Source organism: Hermetia illucens, chromosome 1 (genome assembly GCF_905115235.1).
Source record: "Hermetia illucens chromosome 1, iHerIll2.2.curated.20191125, whole genome shotgun sequence".
In the NCBI taxonomy this organism is placed as follows: Eukaryota; Metazoa; Arthropoda; class Insecta; order Diptera; family Stratiomyidae; genus Hermetia; species Hermetia illucens.
The window spans coordinates 165,058,852-165,072,149 of NC_051849.1; the positions used below are offsets into that span (position 1 = coordinate 165,058,852).

The 13,298-nt window shown below is 43.9% G+C and overlaps 1 protein-coding gene across 1 annotated transcript; it reads left to right on the forward strand.

Annotated features, from left to right (window-relative positions):
* The first annotated feature begins 5,521 nt into the window (after positions 1-5,521).
* LOC119646763 (transcription factor Adf-1-like) lies at positions 5,522-12,677 on the forward strand. The gene is made up of 3 exons (XM_038047343.1): positions 5,522-6,007; positions 11,758-11,911; positions 11,971-12,677. The coding sequence occupies exons 1-3, from the start codon at positions 5,794-5,796 to the stop codon at positions 12,410-12,412; spliced, it is 810 nt and encodes a 269-aa protein (XP_037903271.1). The 5' UTR covers positions 5,522-5,793; the 3' UTR covers positions 12,413-12,677.
* Positions 12,678-13,298: the final 621 nt, after the last annotated feature.

Below are 13,298 nucleotides of genomic sequence, written 5' to 3' on the forward strand. Positions count from 1 at the left end.
CGATCTGTATCCAGTAGCGCGTGTCTTCCGCCGACAATCCTTTCGCAAGTCGGCAATTTCCTCCATCCATCAGGTGCCCTTCGGGGCATGAACGCCCCTCTGGCCGTCGTCACCAGGTTCATAACTGAGTTAAGTGCTGGTTCATAACTGAGTGCAGTGCCAGCTGTGCCCTCCAGCTTTCAAAGAACAACAAATCTCCCGATATTCACCTTCACGAAATTTCGCGCGCAGGGAGAGTGCCGGGCTGGTGTCCACCAAGAGACAGCGTCAACCACTTCGAACGCGATGCAGTGATGCAAACTGAGAAATACTACAATACTACACTTACTATTCTAAGGTTAAGCATATATCTATTCCAGCTTATGGATCAGGTAGATCATAAGTTTTTCGAATGGCGTAATATACAATGTAAGAATTACTGATCCTTATAGAAAGTAACGGAAGCTTGGGTTAAAGAATGGAATGATGACATTATTGAATAATATCGAGTAGCTACGATTCCAAGGGCGATGAATAAAATATATGAATCTCCCATGCAGAGCTGATTAGTTTTGCTTAGCTCGACTAAGCAGAACTATTCATCAGCATCCAAAATTATTGATACAACATGTCAGAGACAAAACCTCTGCAAAAGCTAGTAATCTAAAATAAATGTTTTATTCGCTTCCTAATCTTCGTGTTTTACTGGTGGGGTGGGTGGTGTTCCGACGTGAACTAAGGACGGTTTGTAGCCACACAAGACAACTCGAGCAAAAAGGCTTGAAATTCCCAACTTTCTAAGAATTTTTATATATTAATTTTGCTTACTAGGCTAAATGCATTTCTTATTAATTGCAATGAGAAATGCGAATTCTGTAAGTTTGCTGAATTTCCTTACACTTTTGATTGAATGACCAGGCATGTAGGTATATATACTATACAGATACTAGATACTCTGGGCATTAAGTTTATTGCCCCGTGAAATATGCATTGAGTCGTGGAAATTGTAATAATTGCAATTTACCGTTTAAGTGATATCCTCCATTTTTATGGCATGAGGATGCCATGGAAGAGTGGGAACCCCAAAAACCGCGTCAAACCTAAATATCTGAGGCAAGAGAAACATCGATTAAGGATGTGATCCACCATGGATTTTCCTTCTCGATCATGGCACTCGAGTCTCGAATTTTACTTTTTTATCGTATTTTCAACTTTGCATAATGTTCCTATTTTATATTTCATGATATTAGTGCGGTCAATACAGAAGAATCCATAACGAAAATCAACCTACTCTTTCCAGATCAAACTTTCGAAGGGTCTTTTAAAGTATCTAGGACGACTGAAACTAGTACTTTCATAATGGCAGGACAGCATCCCTCCAGTTCTCTATCATGTGCTGAGCATACTACGGTACCCCTTAAGTCCAGTTTTCAGAGCAGAACCGGAAACAGCTAGGACGGTGTCAACATCATTCGCATCCTACAAATTAATATGCACCGGAGTGCAACCGCTCACGAGTTGCTAGCGCAGTTCGCTGCGGAAACCAAAGCTGATTTAATCCTCATCAGCGAGCAGTACCTAAACAAGGACCCAGCTTCATGGCACCCTGACATATCAGATACCGTTGTCATCTGGGTTCGTGACGGCACCCTTCTTAGGATTATTATCCAAGGCCGAGGGGACGGCTTTGTCTGGATTCGGTGTTTAGGGATAACATTTGTCAGTGTCTATCTTACGCCGAATGAGGCGATGCCGGACTTTCGATGCAGACTTGATGCTCTGGAGGACGCTATTTTAGGCACAGAGGGACGGATCCTGGTTAGGGGTGACTTCAATACCAAGACACTTGAATGGGGAATGTCTCACCCAGACTCCAGAGGGAAACAAATACTCGAAATGGCTTCGAGAACAGGAATGGTAGTTTTAAACATCGGATCAACCCCAAAGTTCCGGCCCAGGCTGCGAGGGAAGCAGTCCAGACGTAATCTTCGCGTCGGAGTCATTGGTGTTGCTGATGGAGTTCTGGAAGACGTCTCGGAAGCGACCATCAATACATTGCCCTTGAAGTGATTGACACAAACTCTCGGTGTGCGACACCCCGACGCTCTTTCTGTGCATGGAACGTTGCGAAGATGAACACCAGGAGGTTTGTCGAAACTCTTGGAACAGATGGGGTCGCACTGGAGGGTACTCCTGGAGATGGTGGCGCTGCAGTTGCCATTGTCGTAAATTCAGTTATGAGTCTGATAACGACGGCCTGTGCATCGAGACGTGGAAAACCTTCTATGTAGCGGTGGATATTGCAGAGCTTTTAGGAAGGAGTGTCACAGACTCTATCGCTTAATACAACGTCTAAATAACCGGAAGAAGGTATTTAACATTATCATAGACGAGGTGACTGTGGATCCGTTGGGACTCGATTACAAACTGGTAACCCCAAAAATCAGGGCTCTGCGGAAACCCTGTTCACTTAAGGCCGAACAGATGAACCGGATTGTCCCGGCTCTATTCCTTGAACACTCCGTTTGGGTTGATGGCGTTGGCGCAGAGAGCGAAAAGAACAGTCAACTTTTCTCTATAAAAGAGTTTGAACAGACAGTCCTCTCTATAAAAAGCAAGAAGACGCCTAGACTCGATGGTATTCCGCTAGAGGTATATAAACTGGTATTAAAACATCTGCCAGACCTACTGCTCGGTGCAGTCAACGCTTGCCGGAAAGAGGGCATTTTTCCTTCTCGTTGGAAGGTGTCGAGCAAACGGAACGCCCACTTTGTATGCTTGACACTGTTGGGAAAGTGCTCGAATAGCTCATCAGAGGTGGACTCGCTGAAGCGCTACGCGTTGCCGAAGACTTAACTCCACGGCAGTTCGGCTGTGCAAGTCGCCCGTTCGTCGAGCGAACGCAGCGCTCGAGGCAGAAACGCCTTTAATTCCGTAAGATAGAAAGACATTCTAGGCACATTGAACAATACTTTTCACGTGCCGAACTATCTCTTAGGGATATTGAGGGACTATCTGAGGAACCGCTCCCTGCTCTAGGAAACGCTAGAGAGTAAGAGGAGGATGGAAGTCACGCAGGGATCCATCCTACGGCCAGACCTCTGGAACGCTACCTATGATAGTCTACTTAAATTCGACATGCCAGAAGAGTCATGCCTCGTCGGTTATGTAGATGATGTCACAGCACTTGTTGCTGGCGCAAAGCAGACTTGGCATATTGATCCGACGGGTAAGCGGATGGATGAATGCTCATGGTTTCAATCTTGCACTGAAAAAAACCGAAGTAGTCATCCTGACTAAAAATTCCGTTCCTGCGTCCTATATTGTTCGGCTAGTCGACAATCGAGTCAAACCCAAAACCGGTAAAGTACCTTGAACTGACCCTTGACTCAAAGATGAGCTTTTTTGAGCAAATCAAAGCAGCAGCGTACAAGACTGCAGCTGGAGTTTCGGCATTAAGTACGCTAATGGCAAATATTGGAGGCCCTACGTCTATCAGGTGACGTCTCCTGATGAATTCAACCCAGTCTATCCAGCTCTACGGCGCAGTGATATGGGCTGACGCTTTTGGCAAGGAGGTATATCGTAAGCGGCTCGCGCAAGTACAGAGACAGGGAGCTTTGCGGGTGGCGTCTGCATAGCGCTCTGTTTCTGATCCTACCATGATGGTCCTCGCGCCAGTGCTCCCTGTTACCCTTCTTGCTAAAGAGCGTCAAGCCATATACAAGCGCAAGGGAGAAGAGCCAAGGGAAATAGTTGCTCGTGAAGAACGACAACGCACCCTAAATATGTGGCAATCCTCTTGGCAAAATGAAACTAGAGGCAGATAAACTGCAGCTTAGGTGCGTGGCTGAATCCGAAGCATGATGACTGTTTCCTTACCCATTTCTTAAGTGGGCATGAGGTTTCCAGTCTTACCTGCGCAAAATTAGAAAGGCACGATATCCGGATTGTGTGTTTTGCAATGGAGTTGTGGACAACGCCCAGCATACCTTTTTTTCTTGTGGAAGGTGGAACGGGACTCGTCAGCAGCTCTATTTAAACACAGGAGATCTCTCTCCAGACAACATTGTGGAGGAGATGCTGAAGAGCACTGACAGGTGGAGCCGTTTTGCCCATTAATTTCGGGTCCTTCTCGTTGCAGAGAAGGTAAAGCTCGACTGGTGGACGAGCCGGATGATTTTAAGAGTCCGCAAGGTGGAGAGTTCGGGGACCAGCCCAGAGTAATGTGACAAACGGTTCCAGGCTAGTTCTCTGACGATGGGGAGGTGTTTAGTTGGTAGTCCGACGACGTACCATTGTGAGTGTCCAACAGTCTGTGCCCAAACCTACCCCACCTAAAAAAAACTCTAAAGTCCATCTCAACATTCTTTTGCTTCCGGTACTGAAAATGGTGTTGTTTAGATGCTCTGTCGAGATTCATTGAGTGATCTGGCGAAGATCCACATTCTGGAGTAAGTTTTGCCGTATTGTCGCAACCGACCAAATATATTCATATGCAGTTCCAACTACGAGTGTCTCAATGTAGATGCCATATTTTCGGTAAAACTCTCGAACGCTATTCTTCACCTGTCTGGAGGCATTGTTAGTGCGGATTTCCGTCAGCCTACCAATGTCCTGCTTTAATGAGTCGCGCCTACGTGTCAAACAGATTTTTCATGGATCTCTTCGGTCACTCAAACTAATATACTTTCGTCTTATTAGTTTGAACCCGAAGTACAGTACGGCATTGTTGATGACGTTACTTCTGCCCTCATTGATTTTTGACCGCGGGCTTCAGCAGGGACCTTAAATCGAACAAGGGATTGCACCGCTCAGAGCAAAAAAGCGGTGGTCGGCTGAAATCCATTGCACAAACACTTGTGCTTATTACGGGGACACGCTAGAAGAATCTCGGGTATTATATTGCATCTTCCCCGATCGTTGTGATTTTGTAATAGAAATGAATAATAAACATATTAATTTTCTCAGTCCATTTCATCCACTGCCTACTCAGAACTGCTAAAGTAGTTGCCATCAATGGTAGTAACACCACTCCGAACCCGAATCACCCCAAGATAATCGGTTTCGACGCTGTACTGACCCGGCCTAATCATCAAATCTCGTCCATCATTCCTACCGGAGCTTGACCTCCGTTTTTTCCATCATTTGATTAGTGTGTGCTTCATCCCTAACTGCCGGTTGTCGCAGTAGCTTTTTCAATGATCAGTCTGCAAGGTCAAAAAGTTCTTTCTCTTCCCCCTCCTTTCAGACTGCTGCTATCCATTTCTCCTCTTTTCATAGCTAGACTTAAGACTGGCTACGGCGGAGTTATTATCATTCTAACTTCTTTCTTATGTCCCGTTTTCTGCGGAAAATCTAAGAATAGAAGTTACCAACGTACTTAAACGTGTTTGAAAGAACAACTGCGACCACTTGACCATCCGTCGCCATGCCTGCCAACATTCCCGACAGGGCGCATCGCGTTGGCCATGCAATTGCGTTTCTGCAACTCGCCGTGATGCGCCATTTTGACGTACGCTCGCTTCCAAGTCCACCACCGACGGCCACATCTGACGTTTGACAGTCACGCATAAACGGACGCCATTTTACTTCGAAGTACGTCGCGACACGGACGCGTTTTTCGACGACCAACCTCACACTTTCACGCGTGAAAAGCAGTTTTTCTTTCGCGACACTATCGCAACCGTCGGGTCACGCGTCCGTTGAGATCCTTTTCCAGTGCAGGAAGTGGAAATTCGCCAATTCTTGGACGCGACAAATTCCGTTTCGGAGGTTTTCAGTCTGGGGGCCCCACATTGACGTCTCTCCGGAATGGAGCAAGTAATGACAGACTTGAATGCTATGATAATAAAGAAGGAGAAGAAGAAGCGGAACCAACATCAAATGGTGATCATCAACGAGGAGGAGTTGATCCGCCAGGTCGAGATTCGGCCTGTGCTCTACGACAAATCGCTTCGCGGGTATCGGAAGTCGACGATGCGGGACCAGTCGTGGAGGGAAATCGCGAGTTTGCTTAACTCCACGGGTAAGCACTTTGGTTGGAATATTGCGCCGTGTTGAACCCGTCTTGGTGGGAAGAGGCCGTGCGCTGTCATATGTTTTGTGGTTTTTAATGTCGCCAGTAAGCACTGAAAGTAGACGAGAGTTAACGCATCGGCGACTGGGATGCGTCGGTGTTTTGCAGGCATGCAGGTGTTAGCACAGCGCGAAACGCAACGTCGGGGTGAGAGTCGTTGCGAAACCATCATTGCTTTGATATCAGTCTCTTGTTGGTCTCTCTTCATTGTTCGTAGATCACCTGCAGGGTAAATACTGCAGTTTTCTATCACTAATTTGACAACCCGATCATCTAGACAAGTGAGATACAATATGAACAAATCAACCTAAAAACGAATAGAAACCTTAGCTTTCCCGTTTTTCGATACTTTTAAAAGATGATCTGCAAACCCCAACTAGGCAGGGAAGGCGAACATTCCTTCCTTCTGTCTACTATGTATGCTCCAAGTTTTTATCATCAATAAGAGGGGAAGACTGAGGGTGAAATTTCATTCATGAATTAATAAATAATCATAATTAGCTTTTCTTTTCAGAAAATGAATTCAGTGATAAGAAGTCATTACTGCAACCTTTAACAGCCAATTCAATGTGAGCTTTCGGTCTCTGTTTGGAAAATTAAATCATTTATTGAAACCTGCTCAAGCAAATTTTCAGGCAAATTCAGAAATCCTCAAAGGCTAACCCCAGGGTATGCGTTTGGAATCTATACCCACTAAAAGCACCACTCTATAGGCAACGACTGGGACTTACCCCATATCCAGCAGTTTCCTTTTCGTAATTAAGCTTGTTAATGGCTTCCTGGAGCTTAGTTGCCTTTGTGGTGTAATTGGCTGTTCCTCAAAAATGTTAGTCCTATGGCAGTTTGTCTTTTATGGAAGTGAGTCCTTCGACTTAACTCTTTTCAGTTATCACGACAGAGTTGTAATATCTGCCATTTTTTGGTCTTCGCTATTCTCATCGGACTCTAGCTCCTGACTATGCTTAATTTTGTGCGTTTTGATGACCCCGCTAACCATGTGTACGCGCAAGTTCCTATGCCGGTCCTTATTTTGAATGGAACAGGGAACATACATGTTTGAGTCCCAAAGCCTTATGGCCTCAACATTTGTATATCAACCAGTACATCTGTCGATATCTGGTATTTAACTATTAACTCTTTTTCAGGACATAGCTAGAAAATGCTAAATATTCAATTTCATTCATCTGGAGCACGTCTTGTCCATTGATGATAACCTTAGCTAGATTCATTTTCCGTTGGCGAAGTTAATGTAAGTGTATTTGGTTTGATTTAGTTTGAATCTCAGGTCCATTCTCCAATTTGGTTAATAGCTTTTTCTACTTTCATTATCACCTCCTAAGTCATCCGTAAATGCCACCATTTTGAGTTTGTCATATTATCTCTTAGCATCGGCAATTCAAGATATTGTCTAAAAAATGAGAACTTTTCAATTTAGGCAGCTTTCCGCTTCTGAAGATTTCCCTCCTTGTTTGCATCTGTACGTGAAGGTGAAAAGGAAGCTCGCGCAGAGAGGATTCCATGGATTGGTTATTTCCTGATTGCCCCAGTGATACACACACGAGCCTTTGAAAACAATCTTCAGTACACGAAAATCGGTGATTCTCTCTTTTCCCTCCGCAAATGGAATTATTATCCATAGAAGTACTTGTAGATAATTTTCAGCGATTCAGCTACTGCCAACGACTCCCATCGCTTGACACAATTCCTCTGAGGATCCCTCTAGATTTTACTGAAATATTTTATTTTTGCATCAGTTTGCCGAAATCGGTGCACTACAAAATCGTTCTTTCATGCATATTTAAAATTCTTTTGAGTAAGTTTATATAGACAGCTCGCTACGCCAAATTCTTTATGCTGAGTTTGAGTCCAGCAAATTGGATTCTTTGTAACACTTACCATAAGTTCTTCAGGTGATGTTCGCAATCTTTTCCCATGACTATAATGTTGTCCAGCCAGGCTAGCATGCTTTACACTGCAACTCCTATTACATAATCTAAAAAATTAAAAGTTGTCACAATCTATTGCCAAAGCTGATTGAAATTTTATCTTGAACCTTCTCGTCCATTTTTACCTGCCAGGGTTCGTTTTGCAGGTTCAAGGTGAAAAACCATTTGATGCGGGAAAGTGGGTCCAAAGTGTCATCGATTCAATATATATACAGTTGCACTTCACCCCTGGGTGGGATATAGTGTGTCAACCGCACCTACGCGCCATCGCTCGTGGTTACCTGAAATGCGTTTCACGGCTTCCCGAGATGCTCGCATTCGTCGTCTACTGTTCTACGATAAGTGCCCTTGAGGCGACCCACTCGTCAACCATCTTTGGAAAGTGGATTTCACTGCATATCATAGCCCGCAATACAATTGTCGCCTCTCGGTAATATGTGACCTATCAACTGCCACTTCTGTCTTCCTATCATATCGCAAGCCTGGCGCACAGGCAAGTCGTTCGTTTGAAATAGTGTCAGCCCACTCCGATGAAACAACGCAGACAGGTATTGACAAAAGCTTGAAGCTTTTGGGTAACAGTGGAGTTCCCTTTCCATATGCTACTCCCATATAGCAATACGGAAAGGACACTAGCACGGAACAGTCTCATCTTGATCTTAATGTTGAGATAACTGCATTTTCAAATTTTTAACAAGACAGCGAAAGCGGATCTGGCGCTATTGATGCGTCGGACAACAACTAATTCGGTACCGCCGTCGACAAAAACCACGCTTCGTAGATATACAAATTGATCGACGCCTTCGATGCCCCGTCCATTAATGCAATTAGGGAGAGAGCGATGACCCGCCAGATTGAAAACCTTGGTTTTATTGGTAGTTATCTTCAGTCCACCTATACTTGCCTCTCTTCCTAAATCGAGATTAATTTGGCCAAGCTCCATGACCCGGTGAGAGCAAACAGACGCCATCAGTCTAGACGAGGTGTTTGAGGAAAGATGTCATTGTCCATTGAATTCCTCCACGTCCCCCAGACATGCCAGCATGAAGATCGTCACTGATAACAAGAAGAAATAATATCGGCGACAGGATGTAACTCTGGCGGACTCCGCTTTGGACCTCAAAATCCTCCGAGATTTTTCCTCGGTGGAGCACGTGACGGATTATAACTATTAGTTTCCCCGGAATGCCCCTCCTGCATAGAACACTCCAGATACGCTCCTTCTTCACGCTATCGAAAGGTTTCTATTATACAATCGCAGGTGCAGTGAAGATCTAAATTCCACACACTGTTCCAAAATGATCCGTAGGGTGTTGACGTGGTCAATACAGGAAGATCCGGAGCAGAAACCAGTCTGCTCTCTGTCGATCAAGCTTTCGAGATGTCCTTTAATGCGTTCCTTGATAACATGTGCCCGTTTTTGTAATCTTAACGATCATCCCTTTCTTCTTTCTGGGAAATGTATCGGATTCCCAAGATTTCCATACGGGTGGAAGCACGAGATCTGCACTGCGATAAATAACTCTGCGGGGAGACAGTCAAGCTCACCGGCGTTACTCCGTTTGAGTGCATTGAATAGCCGAAACGATTTCTATTCTGCTTGGAGGGGCAGTCCGTAACCGCATGTTGCGGTGACCAGTAATTTCGTCCACAACAGGAGGAACCTCACCGGATCTAATACGGTGAAGAATCGTGGTGTACCATGAAGATCTTATGCCACCCCTTCAGAACGTGACTGACGATCTGTCCAGCACCCCAAAAAAGAGCATTTTAGATAGCGACTCAATGCTCGACGATATTCTCAAGTGCGTTACTCAGTAGATCTGCCGCTCGATCAGCAAGATAGCTTTCCTACAGCCGAGAGACAGCTGGATCACAAATCCTGCGAGAAATGACGGATGCAACCGAACGTAAGCGACTATCAAATAGTAATCCCTTCAGAGGCCAGTGTTCGCGGCTCTCTTGTTACCCACATCCCGGAGACAACTCCTAAATTTACTGCTGATCGCGAAGTGGTTGATCTAATTGCTCGTACGGCGTCGGCCGGTTGAAACCCGAATGATCTTGTGGTAGGCTCTGTGCTCGAACAATATGCCACCAATGAGGAGGAGGTGGAAGTTGCAGAAATCCATGAACTTCACACCATTATGGTCGCCAAGACCGTACTTCCCCATCATATGTCAGAGCAAGCTGTTGTCAGATCCCATCTTGGCATTCAGATCATCCATCACGATCACAATGTCACCTTTAGGAAACTTCGTCTGATTCGCGTTTAATTGCTCGTAGAAAGCATCCTTCGCCACTACGTCGGCAGCCTCCGTTGATGTCTAGCATTGTACAATTGTGATGCTCCTTAATCTGGACCGAAATCTTGCAGTTACAAAGTCTTTCAGAAACCGACTCCTCGGCCAAGAGAATGCACCTTGCGGTAGCAGTTAGAAGCGACTGGACACCGGATTCGCGTCTGTTGTCATTTGGCTTTCTAGAGTACAAAACCACATTGCCATAAGTGAGGCAAGAGGGAGAAGAATACGCTTCAGAGTCCCACCATCTTACTTCGCTGAGGCCCAGAATGTTCAGTTTATATCGCTGGAATTCGCGCTCAAGTTGGAGAAAGCAAGCATTCTGAGGATCCTCGCTACCGTTGTCGAGGAGAGTGCGCACATTCCAGAAATCAATCATAGTCCGTTTTCGATAGCCGTGAAGTCAGTCCCTATCCCAGGCATTGTTGACGTTTCGGTAGCAATAAAGTTTCAAAATTTGCAGGTTACTAGCCCACAGTGGTACGATTAAGAGATTTAAAGAAATTTTTCCGGGGTGGGTGTATTATCTATCAAGCACCCTCTGTAAAAATTTCAATGTGGTTGAACTTTTCTTTTCGTTGTTATAAGAAATGTTCGAAAAACTAGTATTTTTCAAGTTTTAGGATGATAATTCTTCACCAATCAATTCATCATTTTGGCAATACAATGTTGTGCTTTGCACGCGGGTCGACATATCACAGAGACCGTTTTCGACCATAGTGCGCTCGAAACTGTCGCCATGAAAGTTTTTTTGGTAAGATAATAGCCGCTGTGTCCAGATAGCTGCACAAGAGCACAAGACTGTCGTACCGAAGATTTGCATCGTGGTTTGACGTCGGATACCAGTCGACTCAACTGTGAATGAGCACCTGAGTAAAATTAGGGTAATAATATCGGGCGAGCGCATTGCTAACCATATTGCCTCCTACAGTGTGTACTGTAGTGTGCCGTTACGGTCTTGAATGAAGTGCTCTAACACACTTCAAGGCCCTGATCCATTATGGATTGTTGCGCCAACGATTATTAGATTAACAGCCGCTCAAATCGTTTCGGGATTGCGATTGCCTTCCACAAATGAATCGATTTTGTATCCCTAGATGTGGTCTGCATACGCTATATGTGTCAGACTTTTAACTTAACTTCTTCTGAAATATCCTGCAGTGTTTCACCAACCCTTTAATTCTATTCGGAAGGCTAAGGCGATTCATTGATTGACCATCCCTTGACAGCTATAGAGTATAGCTGGACGTCGATTGGTATATGGAAATAAAAAAAAACACAAGTAAACTAAGTCATTTATTTCATTTATCTATATAATAACTAGAAACATGACGAATAGACATTTCTGTTCAGAATTTTTTTCGCAGTTGTGTTTTGCAGACAAGCCATATTCTTTTACTCTAAATTTCCATTTCGATAATACACTGAATCTAATTTTATCTATTTTCAGTGGACGAATGTCGCAAAAGATGGCGCAGTCTCCGAGATGCCTTCGCAAGGCATCACAAACACATAAACGAAGAAGATCCAATCGCTAGTAAGAAAAAGAGATGGCTTTACTATGACCAAATGTATTTCTTATCGCCCTATCTCGAATGCTCCGGGTAATTAAGACCTCAAGAATGTAACGGTAATTAAATATAACATTCCAACTACTCTTTAGGCCAGTGGAACATTCGAACACCATCACCACCCTACAAGACAACTCGCAGGGAACCATAATTATGGAAAGCGAAGAGCCAATTGAAGAAATCCATTCATCTTACAAGAACGAGGAAGTAAACAGTGAACACGTTGAACAGAATCACCAACAGACTGACGGCCAAACTGCTGATACGGAGCAAACAATTGACTTGTACGAAAATCAGGTAATGACTCGCTTGTTTGCAAGTCCAACAACGTATCAGATTGCCGATTGTAAAACCAATAAATCGGTAAATGAAACAACAACCGAGAACTATACCGCCATAGCAACGACAGATCCTGATGAACGTTTTCTACTGAGTTGTTCGCCAATCCTTAAGCGACTGCCGACTAAGAAAAACGCTCTGGCGAGGTTGAAGATTCAACAAATTTTATACAATATCGAATTCGGTGAATCGTAATCAGGAGTGCTGCGGTCAACAATGTACAATATAGAGTTTAGTTTAGCTGTTAAGAGCGTTACTGTCTTTTGAGATATGTACTGTAAATATGTAATTTTTACATAAAGAATTATTCCCTCAAATGTATTTAAATTGAAAATTTCATATTACACAACTATGCCGGATTTACATGAGATGTCCCTGAAAGCTCACTTTTAAATGCAATAGATGTACATACATATAAAATGATATTTTATTCACATTTTATTAATAAAATCAAAGTCAAACAAATCTTCCTTTTATTTATTTTTCAAGAGTAATTTTACTACCTTCCCAGGTGAGCGTGCTACTATATTTCAACTACACGGCGGACTTTCGTGTTAGTGGCTAGCGACCACAGCACACAGATACAGACCCAAAACTGACTTCTTTACAACTGAAGGGGTATCTAAAGGATGTAGAAAATTGACATTATATTTGGAGAATAAAGGTAAACGGGTCGAAATGCGTCCATTACTTTGCAAAAACAAACCTGTCCTCGAATAAAAATTAACAACATCGCCATACCCTATTCAAATGCATGTACGATCTCTGCTCCGTCGATGTACGAAGATTGTGCTGTGGCATTGAATTGTTCGTCGATTTTTTATCTGCTCCAGTAAGATCGGCTACTGTGTGTTTTGATATCATCCTTTTCGTCAAGTTGTAGGCGGATCTTAAATTATGTTCCCTAGAATAATCTGTAAAACTCGTCATTTATATGGTTAAGTTTCTGCTTTCTGCATATCTTGTCAACGGTTGTTTGGCACTTGTGGGTCGCTCCTGATATTGTGCATATGCAACGTTTTTCTCATCGGCTCTATACGTGAAACCACTCCTTTTGCGCGGAAGTTCGTATCCGATAGTT

Excerpts from the sequence above, each read along its gene's own strand:
- LOC119646763 (XM_038047343.1), top strand. The coding sequence starts at position 5,794 with ATGGAGCAAGTAATGACAGACTTGAATGCTATGATAATAAAGAAGGAG. Across the intron at positions 6,008-11,757 it reads GAGTTTGCTTAACTCCACGG|TGGACGAATGTCGCAAAAGA; the intron begins GTAAGCACTTTG and ends ATCTATTTTCAG. Across the intron at positions 11,912-11,970 it reads CCCTATCTCGAATGCTCCGG|GCCAGTGGAACATTCGAACA; the intron begins GTAATTAAGACC and ends ACTACTCTTTAG.